We start from the raw sequence: 24,058 nt of genomic DNA, 5'->3' as shown, positions 1-24,058 counted from the left end.
CTTTGTCTGCCACCAACAGAGCTATTTCTACATCCACCCCACTTGGACAACTACTCTCACTTGCCTACTGTACTTTCAAACCCCATAGGCTATAGCTGTACACAAATTTGTAACTACCCCACATCACTTCCATTTACCCTGTCGCTGACTACCCACTTAGCAAACAGTGCAATGAAATGGTCTCAAATCTGCCTGAGTTCTAGGCAATTCCTGTTTCAGAAGAAGGCCAAATCAAAACCAGCATGATGTTGTACTTCCTTGGTCATCGCTATTCCTGACCACTCAAAAATAAATGGTGCCATTCTTCCTTTCAGTCACCACACTCATGGGCCTTACCTATATTTGGGCCCCAAACTGCCACCTGGCTGTCTCGCCTTGCTCTATCAGCTAGAATGCCTGCTAAAATATTAGGAAGAAAGAAACACTAGCACTCCTTGCTTGCCTAACAAACTAAATCAGCCCATCGCCCTACTTCTCTCAATTGTGCAACTCCCAAACACATGCCATGCCTTACCCATACAAGCACCCTTCCTGCTTTTCATGTTCCACCTATCCCTTGTCAAACTCAAGCACATGCTGTTACTTCCCTTTTTCATATCATGTGTTGTGCAACCCAAAATCAACAACTGCCACTCTGCATTCACCCACAACCTTCATCCCATTGATGTCCCAATTGCTAGTGCACCGCTTCTGCAGCCAAATTGGTCAGATCTCCATACACATCCATCACCAGCTTAGCCTGTAACAAGACACTGTTCAAAGTTCTATCTACAGCAGTCCCTGCAGCCACATGGTAAGCATTTCCCATTTGATGATGTCTCCCACATCGTCATGCACTTCTAAATGCCCTGGCAATCCTTCTATCATATTCTCAAAAGCCATTAGCAGTTGCCCCCCTCATCTTGCTCTGTCACATTTACTTTAAGCCAGGCACCACCAAGGAGAGCAAACCATGCTCTGCCCCACTCACATTACATTGCTCATAGAAGGGGTATAATAAAATCATAAGCATCAGACGTGTAACAGGCAGCATCTCCTGTGTCATGGCCTTGATCCCTAATTTTATGTTTCAGTACACATACAAGAAATAATCCCCAAGCACAGTAATACTCTAGATGTCAGCCTTGGCTCGATCACCTTATCCTGTCAGACCTTACCACCCCTATCTGCCAATCAGTGCTACATACTCTTTTAGGCCCTGTCACCTCTAAAGGCATGAATCCTCCACATTTTTCCTTTCACTCTCCGACGAGAAAGATGTGCCTGCCATCATCTGACTTCTTGGCATACAGTTAGCACTTAGATGTTTCTGTGAAGCCCTTGATAAGCCCATTCATAGGCCCTTTCACTCTGTACCTCTCTTATAATTATCATGTTTTCCTTTCAGATATCCCCCTTTTTAAGCCACATATGTTGATTATTTAAATAAGTGACAAATATAGAATGCATGTTTATTAATGTCATTACTCTTCGCAACATGATAATCAAATCTGCTCTGATATATTCACGGTATTTAGTATGAATTGATCTTTCTGTTCTAAATAATTATTTTTGAGTTATGAACAGGTTTTACAGAAGCTGATAATTTAATTTCTCTTTTATTATTATTTAACAGAGGGCACAGGTTTGCAGAATGAAAACAAGTAAAAGGGTTTCAAGGACATTTTCTGCTAATTGTTTATTTTGAAAGATTCAACAGTGACATGCCATGGTGACGCAAATGCAGTCACTCCTCTGCCCTTTTCAGTGCACTGACATGCTCGCCTTTGACACCTGCTAATATTCTTCATCTGAGTGTGTGTCGAAATTAGAGTCTCTCCTTTGCCATAACTGATCATATACCTCCTGTCCTCACTCTTTGTGACTACCTAAAGACATGTCCCACAGGTTCATTCCAGCGCAACCTCCACATGGACTGAGTCAACCAACCTTCTGGTAAGGAGTTTCCTCTCCAGTGTCCCAACCATTAAGGCGTTATTTAAGTTTTCTGCTTCTGCTCCGCAAGTCTGAGTTCCAAAGTACAATAAATAATTATATTGAAACCCAAATACATATTTCCCTACCCCATACCATCCCCTAAAGGGTTGCACAATTTCAAAAATATGTTAGCTCATGTCACCTCCTGACTGTTTGGGATGGCAGCCCCTCTGCAATAGTTGCCCTCTCCTTCCTGCACCTCTGCTCTTCAGCTCTGGTTTGCCCTACCCAGTAGTGTTGCGCTCCTTTCTTAGGATCAAAAAGTAGTCCTCCATGAGAGCCTCCTCTCAGTTCCAGAGGTTCTGCACATTCAAAGGCAGCACCTGGTGGTTCTCAAGAGCTCCTCCTTTATTACCAGGGGAGCACCTAGGGGAGCTCTTGCTACACAAACTTCTTCCTTATATAACGTGCAAGGGAATAAAATGTCATCTGTGCATGCCTGATGGTTAGTTCTTTCAGGTTCACTAGGTGAAGGCAGCAAGGCCGTCACAGGTCACTCTGCCTGTGTTCCCTCTGTCCCTCCCTAATGAGGGAAGTTTCATTCCATACGTCCAGAACCTGTCTTCCCTGGGTTTCTAGGGCAAAACTAGCAGATCAACAAAATCCAGGGATTAGCTCTTCACCTAACATGCATTATTATTTAGTGCTTAGGTGAGTCTGATTACCAAGCACAGAATGTGCTCCAGGCATTTCTCACCAAAAAGACAATAGAGCAGGACAAGCTGCACTGCAGAAAATGTAAACTGCTTATTTCAACTATTTACAAAGCTATGCCATTGTGTGAAAATTTCTGCTTGAAAAGCATTGAAGTGTCTGGCATGAGCAGTAAAATAGTTAGCCTGAGCGGAGCTCACGGAGTTCCTCTCTGCGAAATTTCCGCTGGGTTGATTTAAAACTCTGTGGAATTCCGCAGAGGTGGAGATCCGTGAGCGGCGCAGTGGCACACTGTCCTGGAAGCGCCTGATCTCGGAAGCACTAAGAAGGGTCGGGCATGGTTAGCCAGGCCCAACACTGCTTATCACTTCTGAGATTGGGCGCATTAGGGACCGGGCCATTGGCAGTGAAAGCTGCCGTATTAGGCCTGTTGTGCACCAACCTGCCCCAGTGTTCACTACACTGCTTTTGCTGCCTACAGCCCTGGCCTGAAATCAGGCCTCTTGTGCACCAGTGTGCACATAAGAAAAAATAAGAGGATTTATCTGGGTCCTCCCAGGGGATCCTTATCATTGCCAGCGGCCTGGCTTTTTGCCTTCCTCTGCCCCCTGGCCTACTCCCAGCCTGGGATGCTAGCAGTCAGAGGGAGGCCTGGATCTGGAGCTGCTGGGCTGGTGCTGGCAAGCAGCTCTATGATGCCAGGCCAAGTTCGCACTGCAACCCAGTTATGGGCCACACAGCGCAAACGCAGACTGTCTGCACTTGCGTTGTGTGGCCCGTAACTGGGCTGCAGTGTGCACCTGGTAAGCGTCGCTCCGTGGAGTTTTTGGGCGAGCTCCACACTTCAAGTGGAGCGCAGAATGCCATAAACTTCATTAGCTCTGCCAGCAGAGGAGTGCTCACCGCCCACCACTATAAAATACATAGTTACATAGGAGATTGTTAACAGAAAGATTAGCAGATGACTCCATATCTTCAGGGACAACATGTTACCAGTCTTTCCTTGTTCATTACTTAAAAGTATATTAATCCAGTTATTTTATTTAATGTAAACCAGAAATACAACTAACAGAGCGTAATCTGTTATTAAAGGAAATACGAGAAGTATGGGATTATGCCATATATTTTATCCTAACCTGGGACAGAAAATGGCAGAAGACCATTACATGACTGCCAGAAGAACTTAATTTGCAAACAACAAAATGTGCAAGGGTCCCACGTTTTACTTTGGAGCATGCTTCCAAATGATGATGGTTACCAAATACCAAGGCAGCATGGCCTTAATTTAATCTCATGCCTGTTTCTTACACTACCCTAGACTTCCAGTCTCTTTGTCTCACTCTTGCAGGTCCTTTATAATCCCTGCTTTTTCCCTTTGTCACTGTTTTCATCAATTTTTCTTTGTCTTTCATTTTCCCTTTTCTGCCTTTCTCACTCTTGCTCTGGATCAAAGTCTGAGAAATATAATTACCATGGGAATTTGTCAAAGTCTGCTGCAAGTTGGAGGGCATTAAAGACACGGGCCATATGTACTAAAGCATTTTCCCATAGACACAGAATTTATCAAATCCTTTGACGCATCTGGCCCACTGTTTTCAGTCCTGACGTTTTATATCATAACATAATGCATTCTTGTTTTTGCAGTCTTTCAGCCCTGCCAAGTTTCCAATATCCATTCATAGTTAGCTGCTCCAGTACAGTTTTTCTCTTTCCATTCTGTAACTTGTTCTCTTGGCTTTATAATGGGGTAATACTACGAGTTCCAGTATGCAAGCAAACCCTGGACTGGAACAGGTAGTCAAACATGAACCTGGGAAACTTTGCTGGTATTGTCTTGCTTTTAATCCATTAAAATGAAAACAAAGCATCATTATAGGCCCCTTCACAGAACACTTAAGTTTCACCGGTCCTTTCGAGAGTAAAGTATGTACCAGGGTTTTTCACTTTTAGTCCTAATCATGCAATTATAAAATCAGGATTAAAATACAATAATGCTGCGGAAAAAAAAAAAATCAAGCCACTCAGTAATGAGCTTGGAAACATAAGGGCTATATATTGTCAGTTGGCGATGGACTTAATTTTATGGTTTCCTACAATTGTCAGTACTGTTGATGGACAGGCAATATGAGGAAATGGGTTGGGGTTGGTTCCCAATGCCTTGGTGTCTACAGAAAATCAATCAGAGTAGGGAAGAGTCAATCACAAGTAAACTGAGACCCTTATTTACGGGGATTTGGCACAGGGCAGGGCAAAAAGTCACCTTGCTGCACTGCCCTACGCCAAGGAGAAAGCCAGGAATGCACCGTATTTATGCAATACAGTGCATTCCTGTCCTTTCCTACTGTGCTGAAGCAACTTCGGAATGGTGCAGGTGTGCCTGTGTTGTTCACAGGATACTTTTTGTGCAAGAAGGGGCATGTTCATGCACAGAAACAATCCATGGAGGCGTTTTCCTCTTTCTATGTGTGCTGCTGCAGTACTCATGGTAAGGGGAAAAAACATGAGGAAAAATAAAAATATTTCTCCTCATTATGCCTGTCCTGGGGAGGCATAAGGTTTAGGCCCATCCCCAGATTTACAGGCTCTCATAAATCTGGGAATGTGTCAAAATCCATGGGTGTTGCGCAGAAAACCAACCCCAATGCCCATTGAACGTCACCCTGGAGCAAAGTGAGGCAATACTTGTGCTACCTTGCCTTACTCCATATCGATGAAGCCATTCAAAGCCACACAAAGCATCTTTGCGTTGTCCCATAAATATGATTTTGTGGTCTGTGCCACGGGAGCGTCACAAAAAGTGATGCTACGGCGGCGCACGGGGCTCATAAATATGCCCCTGAATCTCTGATGTGATTGACAGAGCCACAGCAATGCTGCGTTTCCGATTTTGCAGACAGCCAAAAAGCAATTTCAATAGACCAATATGCTTTTGTTCATTATGGGTGGATACAAGAAGTGCTTTGGCTCTGCCTCCCATTATGTCTAGCTGCACTGAATTTAAACAATTGCTGTACACATGCATTTACTTCAATATTCTTTGCAGACGAGATCTAGCTACACTTAAAGGGCTACCCACTCAAATGTACCTATGCGGCGACACATTATTTTATTAAACACAGGAATGTTTCCCAGACAGAATTAGGTATTTTCTGAGAGGCATGTAACATTTGTGAACGTATACTTGTTCCTTTAGTTTTGTGAATCTGGGATCAAAAATCAAAAATACTAATTTGTAAGGTGCTCCTATCGATGTCATGCTTAGACTGGCAGAAAGTGCTACACATGGCAGGGAGCCACTTGACAGCTTTGTGACACCAGCATCTTCCCTAACAAGGAACAAGGTTTACTGTGACGAATCTTATACTGAAAGACAAACTTAGGGGCATATTTACAAGGAACAGGCACATCAGCTCCGATGCCCCAGTTTTCTTGCATCGCCCTGCATCCCCTAACGACTCCATAGTAGCGATGTATTTACAATATAGCGCACCATGGCACACTTTACCACAATAGTGTCAACATTTTTGATGCTATTGTGGTGCTTTGCTGGACTGGCACCAAAAACGTTGACGCTAGTCCAGCAAAGCTCAGGGAGGCTCATAAGAAATAGCCTAGCATCAATACCCTTGGCAGGCTTAAAAAAATTACACTAGAATGGCACAGTGAAATCTTGTAAATTTCACTGCGCCATTTTTGTGGGCCTCCCTGTTGGGGAACACACACCCCCCCCCACATACATTATACTTGGTGCAGGTCTAATGTGGCACAAGGATTTACAAAGGGGCGCAAAGCTAGCATTGTGCCACTTTGTAATTACGGCGCAGGGTGAGGCCCTGTTTAGCGCTGCCATAGTGTTTAAGTTTGTGTTGCCATATGCTTCAAGCCGGATCAACACAACTACTCTCTTCAACATATTCGAAGTAACTAAGCCCTCTCTTAAGCTCCAGCACATGATTTCGCAGCAAGCTGGTGAGCAGCACCAACTGTAACCAAAAATAATTTCAAACAAATCACTGCAACAGGTAGTCAAATCTAACACGGGAGAGCGTGAGATACTGCATTGTTAGGGCCTAACCATGGTATGCCTCTCATACATCCCCTTGCAGCATCAATAGCCCTCTGCTTTGTCCTACTTGTCAATGTCAAGATCTAACAAGAGCTTGTAGAAGTCAAAGCTCATTGCTAATTAGTTCAGGACACTAATGTTTTTGTTTGTTTCATATTTAGGTCTTAAGAGGGGTGTGTGTGTGAAAATAAACCACTTCCCTGAAGACACAGACTACGATCATGACAGTGCCGAATACCTCCTGCGTAAGTACTGCTGCTCCAAAAGATTGTTCTCTCGTATGTTATTCCACATGAGTTTAATTCACTGAATCCCTAAAGCTAAAGGCAAACAGCAACTGCTATAAAGAGAACTTTTTCTCAAATACCACAGTTAGCAATAAACATCTCTTAAGCAAAGGAAGACATTTATTTGCTCCCCCCTCCCTTGTAAGTAATGACAGTGACAAATATACCCACATATAGGTAGACAGAGGCGCGCATGAGGAAGGTCTCTTGAGGAATGCGTGACAGTGGTAAATACCTCTGATGCATGTGCCGAATGGCTCTAAACGAGAGATAATGGGAGAAATGATTACCGCTCATATGAACACTATGGGGCATATTTACGAGGAACTGTTGCATCTGCTCCGATGCGCCAGTTTCTTTGTGTCGCCCTGCACCCCCCTAACGACACCATGGTAGCACTATATTTACAATACAGCGAACCAAGGCACACAACAACATCAAAACCTTTGGCTCTACTGTGGTGCTTTGCTACACTAGTGCAAAAATGTTGACGTTAGTCTAGCAAATCTCAGGGAGGCCCACAGGAAATAGCCTAATGTCACTTTAACACCTGCTCTGGGCAGGCATTACAAAATGGCACTAGAATGGCACACTGAGCCATTTTTTGGGCCCTCCTTGCATACATTATACCTGGCGCAGGTATAATGTGGCGCAAGGGCTTACAATGTGGTGCAATGTTAGCATTGTCCAACTTTGTAAATGCAGCGCAGGGTGTGGGCCTGTTTAGCGTTTCTGTAGCGTAAAAGAAACGATGCTATGGCTGCGCAAAGGGGCAGAAGGAGCTTGTAAATGTGCCCTTATGTGTATATGAGTAACAAGTACGTGCCCAACAACCGCCTCCGGAGCCACCACAGATGTCAAGCAGTGCTTGGAAAATGAATGTCACCTAACACCACGCTTCAATAAAAGTGACTATGATCCCATCAACCTCAGACCCAGTGCTGCCCTTTTGTATCCCTAACAACTGTTGAGAGAAGCTGTAATGTGAGTTTAAGATCTTTTTAAAATAGCACCAGCAGTACATTACCTTTACCTATAGCAAAGAGGCGAAATGTAATTGACAATGAGCATGTGACTAATCCACAAAATCTGACAGCAGAGCCAGCTGATGCTATGCAGTCAAAAAACCCGTAGTTCCTCCACATCTAAATAGGATAAAAAACCTGCGATTCTAGTAGTGTAAATTGCAGTGCTTTCTGGTGTCAGGTCCCGGGGTGATGGGCCAACACACGGGGACTGAATGAAAGGGACACAGACATGCTCGTGTAGTTTCATGCAGGTGCACGACTGACTGAACAACCTTGTTATGCACTTTTATTGGCAGAGCGCACATCGCACTGGAACAAGCCAAACATGCACACAGGTGGGTGCAGACAACTAGATCACCCAGGAGGAGCACATCTACATTATATCTCTCCCCAATTTCACTGAACATAAAAAACAAATGGCCAACTAAAACAGATATTTTATCTTCCAGTATTTAATACCCCATGACCGGAGGCAATCTGCAAATTTTGGGCTTAAAAAAAGTGGCCTATTATCTTTGTTTAACTCCTTTATCAAACCATGCAAGGCAATAATCTTTTCTATCTTTGCGATGACATTGGATGCTGCTTGGGATCCCACTGATTTAACTTTGAGATATTTACTGCACTCATCTATAAGGACAAGGGTATTGCATCCATCTGGGAGATGACGAAAGTCAAGGCTGGCACACTGCCAGGGCTCTTGGGGACCTAGTTCAGTGAATACTGGGGCCAGTGCATCTTAGGATCTTAAAACTTGACACAACTGGCAGGACGTTACTGCTTTTTTCAACAATGTTTTCAATGTGAGAGAACCAGATTTTGGTTCTGAGTCCGCTCTTAATTTTTCCTCTTTTTACGACCTAATTGTTGTTGGCCTTACGATTCTGGGCACTTTACCACTGCTAACCAGTGCTAAAGTGCATGTTCTGTCTCCCTAAAATTGGGTAACATTGGCTCATACCCAACTAGCATATTTAATGTACCTATTGGTCTCTAGTACAGTGGACTATATGTGCCCAGGGTTTGAACATTAAATGCTACTAGTTGGCCTGCAACACTGATTGTGCCACCCACCTAAGTAGCCCCTTAACCATATCTCATTTCTGCCATTGCCAGGGCTATGTGGGCACTTTCATTGCTACTTCGACTTAGCATTTAAAAGTACTTGCCAAGCCTTAAATTCCCCTTTTTTACACCTAAGTCACCCCTAAGGCAGGCCAAACATAACCCATAGGACAGGGTCCTATGTAAGTAAAAGGAAGGACATGTACTCATATATCTTACATGTCCTGATAGTGAACATTTCCCAAAGATGTTTTCCGCTACTGTGCAGGAACGGCCCCTCCACTATGGCCCAGGAGCATCACCTCGCTGCTGAAAGGCAGCATTAAATTAAAATGATAATACAACTATTGTATTATAATGTTACTTTTCTCTTCCACCTCGTGGAGCAGGGCAGGCAGGGCGATGCTGGTTAGCAGGAGAAGAAGGAGTAGTATGCACTCTAAGAGCGCATGTTGGTTTGGCTGGCTGTCCAAGGCCAGCCAAACCAACATCCACACTTAGAACATTCCGCCAGGGCTGTGTTGCACAGTCCGGGTGAGGAACCAGTGCAGGCTCCCAGTCCCCAGGTGAGCGGCATTTCAAGCCGCTCAGACCAATCCAGATGCTTCTCTCTTGCTGTGTAACAGCATGAGAGAAGCATCTGGATTGGGTGGGGAAAGAAGAAGCAGAGAAGCACCGAGGGGGCGAGGAACACCGAGGTGGCATGCAGTAGGTAAGTGTTTTTTAAATATTATTATTCCCACCCTCTCCCACGCGAAAACCTTCCACCAGCTCCCCCTCTACAGAGTGTTAGTACAAGCAGCTTCAGCTGCTACTGTGAAGCCTGCTCTTCTTATAAGCCAGCATTAGAGATCCCTTTTATATGCTTTTAAGTTGTATTTTCTGATCTGAGTAATAGACTTGTCTTATTTGGTATGGTTGGAATGGTAGTGAGACATTCTACTAACTGGTGAGGTTGGATTTAACATTATTATTTCAGAAATGCTACTTTTAGAAAGTAGGCATTTCTCTCCACTTACTTTCATCTGTGCCTTACAGCCTATCTCCAAACCATGTCTGGTCTGTGCTGGTTGACAGCTCCCCTTGTGCATTTCACCCAGACAGCCATGACCACAGGACACGCAGCTGCATCTGCATTCATCTGCATACAGATGGGTTTCTCTGAACAGCAAGGGTGCAGTGGCTCTCTCTTACACTTCAAAGGCCAGTGGCCTCTCCTCACACAAATGATTGATAACCCCCACAGAGCTCCTGGCAGACAGGGCTGGTTTGAAAGGGGAACTTTGCACTTCAAAATCACTCTGTGAAGTTTCCTCCACTTCTGAGGTTCTTTTTGGGTATATATATATACTTGATCTGTGATCCCACTAAATCAGACATTTCTGGATCTACAACTGGACTCTGTCATAAAGACTGTTGAGCTGCTAAAAAGGCTCATGTGGACTGCATTTCAGGAAGAACTTCTCTCTTGCTTGTTGCCCTGCTGCCCGCTGCTCCCTGACTGTGGTGGAAGGACTCTGCCTTCCTCCACAAGTGCTCTCCAAGGTCTTAGATTGAGCTTGCCTCCTGTTCTGAAGTCTCAGAGCTGACAAAGACTTAATCTACTAGCTCTAGCTATGTGACCGACTTCAGAGCGACTCCAGAACCAGCTGCGCTGTCCGATGATGCTGCCTGCTCAGGCTCTGTAGACCTCACTGAGTGCAATGACCGTGACCTGCAACACAAGCCTGACATCGCTGTGACACCGCTGAAGTCCTGTAGTGTGATCGCAACACTGGGAAGTTGATGTACCGTGTCTTGACCTGCTGGACTCATTGACCCTGCTGGTTAGTAAGGAACCAACGCCTCACTACCAAAGAGGCATCACCTCCCCTGCAACGGAATAGAACTGATTCATTACCTCCCCTGCCTGGCAGTAAGGACCCGACTCCTTACCTCCATGCCCATAGTAAGGAACCAACGCCACACTGGCTCCTGCGATGCTTCATTTCCGCAACTCCATGCAACATTGTTGTTTCCTCATTTTCCAAAGGTACTGTGCCTAGGGCGCGTGCGATTCCATGACCAGCCCGCACTTCTCTTCGAGTGGCATTGGATTGTTGGGAACAACTCTGTCACAACGTCATAAGAGCCCCAGTTAGAACTATTGTCTTTCTAAGCGCTATAATAGGATTTAATATTGTAAAATTCATAACTTTACTTGTGTACATTGGATTCTTGACATTCTGGCCTTGTTTTATTCAGATAAATATCTATTTTCCTAAACTGGTGTGGAGCACTTTTTGTGGTGTTATCACTACGTTACTGTATGAGTTATTGCACAAATACTTTACACATTGTCTTCTAAGTTAAGCCTGCCTGCTCATTGCCAAGCTACCAGAGGGTGAGCACAGGATAATTTAGGTTGTGTAGTGACTTACCCTGAGTTATCCCTATTTGGGCAAGGTTGTATACCTCTGTCAACTAGAGACCCAGTTTCTAACACTTGGCAACTCCAATTGGGCATACAAATGGGGTTTGGCATTTTACTTTTTCAATGATGCCTGCTCGTTGAAGCTTCTCAAGCTCTTTCAGTTTGAGGTGGAATGCAATGCGTCTGTGCTGCAGGGACACCAGTTGAATGGGTCGATCAATCTGCAGCTTGACCTCCTTGCCTTTAAGGCAGCCGATCCATTGGAAAACATCATCAAACTCAGCTAGGATGTTTGACAGCTCTGCAATATCTGGAATGTGTAGGAGATCAGTTTCAGGGTTTCCACGTTGTGGCTGCCGGCCAGAATAACTTGACCTCCATCGGCTACGTAAATGGTGGTTTCTGTGCTTGTGCCACCATGACGGCTTGAAGCTTCCAAGCATCGGTAGGGGTTGAGACTGTCCATGTGCGAAAACCTTCACCCTTGCTTTGTCGAGTTGTGGGGAATAGGTATTGGTGGACATAAGGTCTATTGAGACCCCTGTATTGACTGTTGCTATGATGGTGGGGGGGGTCCCGTTTGTATCTAGCACTGGGAGAGGGGGCGATGTGCCAAGTTGGTAGGTCTGATTGCAAAAACAGTGTGAACTATGTATTCCGCCATTTGATGGCTTCTACGACCGCTTGAACCATTTTTTTCATGGGCAGCTTTCGTTTTTGGATCAGCTGACCTTTGCGAAGTGGTTGTATTTTCAGCAGGATGTACATTTTCTGCCCTTTGCTGGACAATAATTTTGTCTGTGGGTCAGTTCCCAGCAGTACCCACAGGATTTCTTTTTTTCAGTGGGCCTTTGTGAAGATTCTGAGACGTGGCGTGGTTGAATGATGTTAACAGTTTCTGTTTTGATCACCCTTTGGAGTGCTGCCGTCATGTGGGACGCTCTTGCTTTTGAAAGTTCTTTGGATCTACAGAAAGTCAGAATGTCTTGGAGCGACTTTCCTGATTCTTGAAGTATGGCTTCTCTGCTCCTAGTCCTTTGGGGTTTTGTCCTAGCACCCTTGAATGATACGGCCTTGTATCGCTTCCTGCTCATCGTGAAAACAGCAAGTGTTCGCTAACTCTTTGAGGCGACTGTGAAACATGTCGAGTGATTCTTCAGTTATTCTTAGCGGGCGTGTCTGAAGACAAATCTTCTAGAGTCTCTATTTGCATTAGGTTTGAAATGCACATTCAGGGCTGTGATCAGCATTGAAGTCACCTCTACTAGTGTTTTGTAAATCTTATGAATGTCGTTGCCCCATAGGTGTAGAAGTAGGGCACAACACCGTTTGGCTGCTATGTCGGCACATTTGTAGTAGAACTGGACACGCTCTACCGAGTCCTTCCACTTGGGTCCTTGTGATGAGGGGGCACCTTCAACAATAAATGGTTCCATGGCAGGGACTGTGGCCATGACTTCACTGCCAACGTACTGATCTATGATAGGTTTTCATGACACCTGTAGGTTTGCCTCACCACACGAGCACTATCACGTCTGGAACGCAGACAGCCACCTGACCGAGAGCCCGTTGTGCTGCTGTCGAGCTGTGTGAGGTTTATGAGGAGCCCTCCTTATGTATGAAAGGCCTCATGGTTCTGGTTATGAATGACTTGATGCTGTCTGCAATCTTGAGTGAGATGAAGCAGTTTCCATTGGCCTGTGGCTGCATCTAGTTAAAGACCTCTGCGTGCAGGCCTTTCATTGGCAATGTCTTTCCCCATGGCGTAAATTTTTTTTTTTTTAGTTATTGTTTCCCAATAGCACCTTTTCACCCCCCCTCCCCACGGAAAGTTTTTGATATTTATTTACCTCTATAACTGTTTTTATTTGCGTTCCTGGAGCAGTGGTCGGTCTGCGAAAAATGGCGCCCACCGCAGGCTGTCTGAATGAGCCTGGGGCATTCACATACTGTGATTGGTAGCCGTGCTTAAGCCCAGAAGGCAGCCATGTGGTTGGTGCGGTCACCATCTGCACTTGGACCTCTGGTGGGTGCTGTGCAGCTGAGAGATACTAGCTGCAACGTGATCAGGGCATAAGCCAAGCACAGTCCTCATCGCCAGTGTGGTAGGCCAACACATGTGGGGCGCATGAAAGAGTCACAGAAACGCTTGTGTAGTTTCATGCAGGTGCGTGAATGGCTGAACAGTCATGCTGATGTGATTCTATTGGCAGAGTGCACAGTGTGCTGGAACAAACCAAAGCCGCATGCAGGGGGGTGCTGACAACTAGACCGTCCACAAGGAAAACATTGAGCAGTACTACATTACATGCTTGCACTTTGTTAACATTTAAAAACCCATGAAGGCTTCTTCATTCGTTGTGCTTTACATATGCCCCTCACAATAACACAGTCCAATTAGGAGCGAGGACTGAATCACTGAGGCAGCCCACAGCTCTGTTTTGGCTGTGCATCTACCGCCAAAAGGAGTGCCTTACATGCTGCAGTCAGTGCAACATGAAAATGCAGAGACATCATTTACTTGCTGCTTCTTGCTTCTGTGCAGGTAGCTTCCCAACCCAGTAAAGGCTGAGTTTTGACTTTCCTCTTCAGCAGAAACTGACTGCTCAAGTCCAGAAAATATTGATATCTGGTTGCTTGTACCTTTCTCTGACATTTCAAAGGGGTGTATAACATACAAGTGACTGAAACCATTAATAAGTTTGGAGCCAACTCATATCAGACATATTTAATCAATAGCCTGAACGATTGTCCTCTCTATAGATTGAATTTGCATTTGGGCACTTTGTCTTGAATTTGAACCCTCATGTTTCTGAGCACCAGTTCTGCTTTCTCATGGGTGTAAATATCTTCTTGTCCTTGCTCTGAATGATGAGCATTTTAGCACATTTCTGAATTTGTTATAGTTTACTTCCAATCAGAAATGACACATGAATGATTGTGTCTGACTATTTATGAAGTGCACTTTGCAGACTTGAGTGCCCCTTTGCTGGGATCGCTAGGGTGCAGAAATCAGTTTGTGGAAGGAGACCTGTTTCTCTTGAGCTCCCTCTAAGTAATTCCACTTGACATGTATCGTCAGAGAATATTCTGCCAGGGGTTCAGTCTGTCCGGTAGGCACCTCCAACAAAGGTACAGAGAACCAGATCCACCCAGGATTTCAAAACGGCCAGCAACTAAGTGAACACTTCCATTTAAATTCATTGAATGTTAATGTACTGTAAATGAACGTTCTGAAAATCTGCTATGAATCCAACCCAACCGGATGGACAGTGGCCACCACTGCGTCTGATCTACCTAACCTAATATTAGCATGACTGTTAACTCATCATTCCTTGGACGAGAGCAGACAGCAGGGATGAGGATCTGGCTTTGAGGTGTGCAGCCAAACCCCTGGCATTCTGCTGCTAATTTAGATGCTGGAAAGTCAATCAGCACCTTCAAAATAGACAGTACTCAATTTGATCCAATCCAGTTGTCATAGAAGCCCTTCCTCGTGATGTGAAATTGTTTTCAGTAAAGAGGACATCCTTAGCATTTCTTCTGCTAGAATCAGCTAATGTTCTTGAGGAGGTTCACACCATTAAATCCTTCAAACGGGTGGATGTCATCAGGGTAGCAGGTGCCACTGCGGAGGTGTCTTCTACAACCTCTCTGGATTGAGCTCCCCCATCTCTTGTTTTCCTCAGTCATGCGACCTCTGTTGAAGACAAGCAGCATATGATATAAAGTAAGAAGGCAAGATAAGTAAGACAGCAGCTTTTTCGTCCTAATTAGAAGTTCATGGCTAAATTCCCATCCCTTTACAGATAAGAGGTTGCCCGGAGTTATGTGATAATTATTACACAATCACAGTTTTCCCCTGATAGATACTCGCAGGTCAAACCTGACAAAATGTATCAGGGAAAACGCAGAGGCAAAAAAAGCGAAACATGTTGACGTTGGTGTGTTAAAACTGATACTGTATGCAATGCCTCATTCCCATGCTGAAAAGTAATAATAGGAGCTATTAATCACAGTTTGCAAATAGCTCACCCCAGGGTAATGGTACTTGGAGACCTGGGTACTCTCTTCACCACAACTGGTAAACAGGGCCTTTGATGGCTATGGGCCTGATTTAGAGTTTGGCAGATGGAGTTACTCCATTACAAATGTGATGGATATCCTGCCCACCATGTTTTGGATCCCATTATATCCTATTGAAATTGTAATACAGCAGAGGGGATATCCGTCACGTTTGTGACGGAGTAACCCATCTGCCAAACTCTAAATCAGGCCCCTAGTCATCCACTGTATTAAGCATCCAGAAAAGTAGTTTAATAGACAGATGCATGACCTGTTCTCTTTTGGCAAAGGTTTCCTATTCACAATAAAACTAGAGGTGTCTTTGTGAATGTCAGCTTTTAAAGCAATGACATCTTAACTGGTATGGAACAAGGTACTCCATTTCTAATATGAAATTAACATCTTCAACATCTGCAGCTACTTCACCACAGAAAGTGTGATGCTGGTGTAGGCTTCACAGCCTATTTCTTGTGCTGCCAGTCCCTTGATGCTTACCAGGGCTTATGGCCATGATGGCATCTGTGATCAATTCATGGGGTGGCATCTGTAGCTCTGGATTGGGGCTGAAATAAAACGTGAGGGCAACTAAGTAGAGTTTGACTGCAACAAGTTAAAAAAGGAAACCCTTGGAAGCTGAAAAACCTCATAAAAACAGAAAGGAGAAGGCATAGGAGACCATAGTGCCAGCCAGGTCCACAAATCTTGAAGATATTCATAATTCATTGCAGGTTAAGGTCATCCCTGCCAGTGCTTAATATGTGTCAGCGTTAAAAGGTGGCGGGTAATGACACTCATGTTGGGGGACTGAGACTTATTTTTCATTATCAGACATTAACCCGCAGAAGGAAAGAATAAAACAGAAAAGGGAAAAAGAAAAATAAAGAGGAAAAGATAGAAAAACAGTGACAAAGATTGAAATAGGAGATAAAAAAGTATGCAAGAGGGTTATTAAGAAATAGGAAGTGCTGGGCAGTGGAAGAAAGGTGTACTCCAGATGAGGCAGCCTTGGTATTCAGCAGCCTCAATGGTCATAGCACCAGTGGTGGGCTCCTAAGAAAAAAATATTTTATAATGCAATAATATAATAATAATAATATAATGTAGAATCCTGTATGTGTGTCAAAACACATATATTTTGACCTACAGACCTCTGAACTGCATAGTGGGAATGCCTATGTAACTGGGTTTTACAGGAATCAAACTCAGCAAAGTAGCTGCCCTCTCTACATTCATTTTCCTAGCTGGAGACATGTCACTGATAGAGGAATATCAGATGCCAGTACCCCTTTTCCCACAATGTTGCTGATAGGTAAACATTGAATAGGGAACGTATGGTCCTACATGGCCCTTGGAGGTGAGCAGCAGAGGGATAAGCCTCTAAGTGTGAAAGAGTTTGTGCCTACATCAGAAGACTTCTAAGGGTGAATTGTATCTCATTGACATTGTGAGGAAATGGATTTCTGCCGGCTACCACCCATTTTTTGCTCCTTACTTCGACTATTGGGTACTGGTGTAATATTCGGAAATGCACTGTACTCTGCTGACCATGCCTCAATGTATGTGCTCTGACCCTTAAAAGTGTGTGCTTGATTGGCTTATACCCAGTTTGCATAGATTGATATACTTATAAGTCCTTAGTATCTGGTACCAGGAGCACCCAGGGCCTGTAAAGTAAAGTGTGACCCTTGGACTAGACCACTTTTTGTGCTACCACGTGTAACAAAGTAAAGCATGCTTCCAAGCCTATCACTGCAGACATGTAGAGCAGTTTTAAACTGTTAACTAGACTTTGCCATTTAAAGTAATGTCAAAGCCAAAACCTTCCTTTTTAGTATATACATAAGTCACCACTAAGGCAGGCCTAACATCCCCTAAGGTAGGGTGCTGTATATTAAAAAGTAGCATATGTGTTTTACATGTCCAGATAGTAAAATAGTAAAAACCCTACCATGTAATTTTTACCATAAAAAGGCTAATAGCCCCATTCGCAAGTACAGGGTAACACGCTGACAAACTCAGCTATGCTTCCTGAATGGGACCAACAGATATGGTACCTTAAGGTATCAAAAGAATCTTTACATTAAACCTGGCATTGATCAAGTTGAACTTAATGTTACTCTTGCACAAATGGCAACTTTAGAATGTTGCCTCTTTGATGCCCAAACATTTGCAGTGACTGTTTATTTTTGTACACAAGCTGCTGTCCTCAAGACAGCCTTCTGTCCTCCTGGAGAGAAGTGGGAACGGCTCTCAAAAAGGAACATAAAGAATCTGCCAAGGATGAAGGTGTGACTTCCTCCAGCCAGGAAGGCCAAAATGGTGTGAGCACAAAAGGAGGGCTTCATAGGGGAAGCCAGCTTTGAAGTGCAAATGGTAGTCACACACAAGAGGGGCTGCTTTTTTGTTTTTGCAGAAAGGCTGGCATCATGGCCAGAGATGGAGAGGCATTGCCAAACTGTTTTTTCAAGGGGGTGTGCAGCCCAGGTAGCCACACCCCTAGGAAAAGATAGGGAGCTTCACACACAAATAAGAGTTCTGCCATTTTGGGAATGCACATAATGTTGCACACCAGAATAACTAGATGCCACACTTCACAAGAAATTATCATCATGCGGGAGGCATCTAGTAGCGTGATAGGCTAGCTAGCCATTCTATCCCCCTAAGCTCTTAGGGGGCATGAAAGTGGCACCCCTGACAACCAAACCTCTGATTACGTTTTTACTGAAAAGTAGATCAAAGAAGGACTGCCGTGCTGTTCCCTGGCCCCAGCAAAGAGCGGCTGCACCAAGAAGTGGATTGCACCTGTTGCTCCTTGGACTAGCAAACAGAGGGCCATGCCTGTTGTGGCTTGCTTGAGGAAACAACAGACAGAAGTGGCCCCAAGAGGCAGTTGGCTGACTTCCTGTTACAGTTACGGGGCCACAGACACTGAAGAAAGAAGTGATTTGGTGGCCAAAAATGCCTGACCACCAGTATGCAGCCTGCAGACCAGGTCCTGACCTTGAAGGATGCACCCGAGTCTGCTGGACCCAGGAAAGTCATTGTTAGAAATGGGGTCTCTAGTTGGCAGAGCTATACATCCTTGTCCAAGTAGGGACCACAAACCTAATCAGGGTAAGTGACACACAGTCCAAATTATACTGTGCCCACCCTCTGGTAGCTTGGCACTGAGAAGTCAGGCTTAACTTAGAAGGCAATGTGTGAAGTAATTGTGGAATAAATCATGCAGTGACACAGTAAAAAAAAAGACACAAAAATACACTGCACGGTTTTAGAAAATATCAGACATGTATCTGAATAAATGAAGGTCAAAACGATCAAGATTTAATAGTCACAAGTTGAAATATCAGAAAAATATTGGGTGGGAATGTAGGAGAAAACACACAGGCGCTCCAGGAATGAGTAAGGCACACTATATAGAGAAGGTACACTCACAGGGGACACCACCCAATCCCCTAACAAGTTTACCAAGTAAAAAATAAAAGATCAAAAACATGTGTGAGGCACTCATTCATAAGTAAATACACTATTAGACAAACAAAAAAGGGAGTGAAAACCATGAACATTACAAATACTCTGCAATATTGTTGAAAGTCCACAAGGACAAATCAGTGTACAGTTCCTGATATATTGCCAGTCTTTGTAATTTTTATTCATGAGATGCTCTGTATTCCACAAAGTGATGAGAATTCTTCAGTCGGATACATCAAATTCATGTAGTAAAGCAAACACACTCTCCGGTACACCGTTGACAAAGTTCTTGAACAAAACAGCCAACATGTGTTTCGTCCAGGGGGAATTTTCCCCAACGACTTCTTCAGGGTTGAAATTTCACCAAAACAGAACACTTGAAGTGGAAAGCATGATGCAAAAAATTGACACAGCTACTGCCACCAGAAATCAAAAAATAAAAGACCAGAGAAACACCTCCAAAAAGAGAGTCCTGGACAGTGCAATACAGCAAGCAACCATGAAAAATTAAGGAACATGGAGCCAATAACTCATCAATACGGTAAGCACATATGCATATAGGAACCCCAAGAAAATCACCACGTGAACCATCTACGAACGTGTCTAACCTGGTGCTACGAAATAATGCCCAAAGAAAGAATACTGGACATCACAATATGACTAGCAACCATTGAAGAGTAAGAAACAAAGGGCAAAAAAACTCCTTGATATAGTGAATCCATTCACCCATGGACATCCCAAAAAAAACACCACGTGAACCAACTACAAGCGTGTCTATCCCCGTGCTTAAAAATAAAACAAATAAAGTCTGCAAATACCTAATAGATGTTAGGTACACAGTCCTTGGGTCCGGATAACAACTGATGTCATGTACATATATCTGCACACTCGAAAGTTGAAATATCACTTTTGGTATGCGTCAAACTTACACACACAGAGACCGCAGAGGAGGATATGCAAGGAAAATGAAGGGTGTGCATCGGATTTCCGGGCGCACACAGACGATGTGTCGATTATTTTCCACGTGGCAAGGACTTTGCATCGAATTCCTAACACAGGGATGAATCCTCTTTGAGATGCAGGGTCTTTTGATGACCGGGGATGATGCTTGAAAATCCTCGGCGTGCAGGACGAAGGTGCTGCGTCTATCTGGTGGGCGATGCGTCTGAGTTTCTGTCACATCGCAGGTGCTGCATTGATTCCTCCCACAGGAAGTCGGGCTGCGTCGTTCTGGCTTGGCGATGCGTTGATCCAGTGGGCTGTGCGTCGAAGTTCCAGTCGCAACGCTGGTGCCGTATCGATCTCCACTCGGGGAGCCGGCCTGAGTCACTCCGGTTCGGCGCTGCAGTGATTCTTTCAATGCTAAGCAGGCAGTGCGTCGATTTTTGTCGCAAAAGGTGTTCCTTTGCACAGATGAAGTCTTTTTGGCCCTGAGACTTCAGGAAAACAGAGGCAAGCTCAATGTAATCCCTTGGAGAGCACTTCTCAGCAGAGCCAGAGGCCAGCAAGGCAGCAGGGCAACAGCAAGGCAGCAGTCATTTGAAGACAGCAAAGCAGTCCAGGAGAGTCCTTTGGGCAGCCAGGCTGCTCCTCTTGGCAGATTGCAGGATCTGGTTCAGAGTGTCTGTCCCAGGAAGTTTCTAAGTTGATAGGGTCAAGGACCCGGTTTATATACCCAAAAGTGCCTTTGAAGTGGGAGAGACTTAAAAGAGTGGTTTTGAAGTGCACGAGGTCCGCTTTCAGTACAGCCCTGTCTGCCAGGGTCCCAGTAGGGGGTTTGGCAGTCCATTGTGGGAGGACAGGCCACTGTCCTTTGAAATGTAAGTGTCAGGCCCTCCACCCTTCCAGCCCAGGAAGACCTATTCAGTATGCAGATGTGTGCAGGTGTGACTGAGCATCCTGTGTTTGTGGTTGTCTGAGTGAAATGCAAAAGGGAGCTGTCAACCAGCCCAGCCCAGACGTGGATTGGAGAGGGGCTGTCAGGCACAGAAGGATTTTAAGTGCAGACACATGCTCACTTTCTAAAAGTGGCATTTCTAAAATAGTAATATAAAATGTAACCTCACTAATCAGCAGGATTTTGTATTACCATTCTGGGCATACTAAATATGACCTGTCTACTCCTTTCTGATCAGAATCTATCACTCACACAGTATATGAGAGTAACCCTTATGTTAGCCTATGAAAGGAGCAGGCCTCACAGCAGTGAAAAACGAATTTAGGAGTTTTCCACTACCAGGACATACAAAACACATAGGTATATGCCCTGCCTTTTATCTACACAGCACCCTGCCCAGTGGGTTATCTAGGGCCTACCTTAGGGGTGACGTATATGTAGAAAAAGGGGAGTTTAAGGCTTGGAAAGTATTTTTAAATGCCAAGTCGAAGTGGCAGTGAAACTGCACACACAACTTGCATTGGCAGGCCTGATACATGGTTAACGGGCTACTTATGTCGGTGGCACAATCAGTGCTGCAGGCCCACTAGTAGCATTTAATTTACAGGCCCTAGGCACATGCAGTGCACGTTACTAGGGACTTACAAGTAAATTAAATATGTAAATTGGGTAGGAGCCTATGTCACCATGTTTTAAGGGAGAGAGCATATGCACTTTAACACTGGTTAGCAGTGGTAAAGTGCGCAGAGTCCTAAAACCAGCAAAAACATTGTCAAAAAGTGGTGGGAGGCAGGCAAAAAGTTGGGGGTGACCACCTTAAGTCTGTCAGGTCTAACAGTTGTGTAATTGCAATTTGGTCACCCAGCAAGAAAAAGATTGCCAGTTAAAGGGAACTGCTTGTTTCGCTATAAGCAGTGACCAGTAGACGAGTGGCAACTGTTTTGTGGCTGGACTTCAACCGGACTTCGGGAGACATCGATTCATGTGGCCAGAGAAGCTCCCCCATGTTCGTGGACCAAGGAGTAGACCCATTCAAACCCACTTTGCCGGATCAGCATCCTTCAGCATCATATATCGATTGCATTAGGACCACTCCATTAAAGTCTATGGTGGTTCCCCCATAGAGCCTGGGACTGGATTGGACATTGCGTTAACTGCAAGATAACTGTTCAGCTAAGCTTCTATGGCCCCTGTGACTCACACCCTGGCTGAGTTGGTCACCCAAATTGGACTGGAATTGCAGTTTATAATTTTATAAACGTTTTAGAGAGTTTGCAAAATTGACCGCAATCAATGATTTATTGCACTGAGTGAAAAAGCTGTCATTTTTGCTCCTTTGAAAATTCTCCAGATTCCTTCAGTGGATTTTTGTTAACAAGACATGGAAGAGCAATTTCTCTGTTCAACAAATCTGTTTAGTCATCTACTCAATGCTCATTTATTTCTCAAATTCTGGTTTTCAGGGGACATCCCATAATCCATTTGTCCAAAAGAAAAAGTATTCATGCTGAGAGAATTTACAACTTCTTTATTTGTTCATCTTGATAATATTCCAATATATATTCAATGAGCCAGCCAACACATTTTGTCCTTGCCTCAGGCCTTCATCAGGGACTATAAATATATATATATATTTATAGTCCCTGATGAAGGCCTGAGGCAAGGATATATATATATATATATATATATATATATATATATATATATATATATATATACACATATATATGTAATCATTTTAAATGATTATGTGGTAAATATTGTTTTTACACACACAGATATATATATATATATATATATATATATATATATATATATATATATGTAATCATTTTAAATGATTATGTGGTAAATATTGTTTTTACACACACAGATATATATATATATATATATATATATATATATATATATATATATATATCTGTGTGTGTAGAAACAATATTTACCACATAATCATTTAAAATTACTGCACATCCAGTACTAATAATCATGCTGGTGCACTGGCCAGTATATTCACTGCATCATCATTTGGACCTCCCTGTCCTTCAGAAGCACTTCCCATTTTATATATCCTAAGAACTTATTTAGCAATACAGTAACATCATAACAGTGCATTATTAATTGCATGACAATTTAATGTTATTATTAACCAATGTTACTATCATTGTTCTTGAAATTCACTTAGCAAAACGATTTATCAAGCAATGCCATGGCATATATTCTTATTCAGACTGATGGCAAAAAACAAAGGGGCCTCTATTAACATTAAGTAGAGTCACATCCTAATTCTATTTAAAAAAATATATATAAATGCCATAATCATAGACCAATTCATTCTAAAATCGTTTTCAACACTTACACTAAATCACATACTCATTCACTCACACATTACAAACAAACCCTTCGTGTCCTCACCACGGTTTCAAGTTTCCACTTTAACCTCCTATTTCACATATGTAATGACCATCATTCTAAAGAACTCAAACAAAAGCTTATTTAAATAAATTATCAACAACGGACAGTTAAACTAATGTAAAGGATTTGTAATTAAACTACAACAGTTGCAACATCCGTATTTTCCTACAGACAACTGTAACTTAAACCTATTCCCCGTTACACAGTATTGCCCTAATTTACACAGAGGCATGCTGTGCATCCCAAATTGTTCGCCATAGAGATTATCCAAACCCATCCCTTAAACACCTAAAGTTACAAACCTACTTTTTCCCGAGCGGTGCAGAGCAATAGCTCCATACTCGATGTATGTACACTCCCTCAACCAGCAGTAAAGACGTCATTGCTAAACCTTCACTTTATATACTTTAGTCTTCGTAATCTTCACACTGTCAGACTTTCAAACATGCTCATTCCCTTGCGTATAAAATTACCGCCGTCTTAAAGTGGTCAAGCAAGCTTGTTACCTTGTGTATATGATCACCCAAAATTACAATCGTACTTGTTCCTGAGTGGTGCAGATCAGTAGCTCTGTACTCCATTTGTGTTCACTCGCTCAAAAAAGCCATTGCTAAAACCTAACTTTGTAAACCCATTACAATTATGTAATACCTATGCTGTTAGACTTTCAAACATGTTTGTTCTCTTGTGTATAAGAGCAACACCATCTCGCATATATGA

The 24,058-nt window shown here is 43.6% G+C and overlaps 1 protein-coding gene across 1 annotated transcript in view; it reads left to right on the top strand.

Moving 5' to 3' along the window:
• The window catches only part of CACNG8 (calcium voltage-gated channel auxiliary subunit gamma 8), a 298,182-nt gene that overhangs the window by 239,836 nt on the left and 34,288 nt on the right, over positions 1 to 24,058 (top strand). Inside the window, exon 3 of the mRNA XM_069200664.1 lies at positions 6,859 to 6,942. Coding sequence (XP_069056765.1) covers positions 6,859 to 6,942 — 84 coding nt within the window. The remainder of the gene's footprint in view (positions 1 to 6,858; positions 6,943 to 24,058) is intronic.

Source organism: Pleurodeles waltl, chromosome 7 (assembly GCF_031143425.1).
Source record: "Pleurodeles waltl isolate 20211129_DDA chromosome 7, aPleWal1.hap1.20221129, whole genome shotgun sequence".
Lineage (NCBI taxonomy): Eukaryota > Metazoa > Chordata > Amphibia > Caudata > Salamandridae > Pleurodeles > Pleurodeles waltl.
The sequence above is the reverse complement of the archived record's forward strand: the minus strand, read 5'-3'. Positions and strand labels throughout refer to the sequence as shown.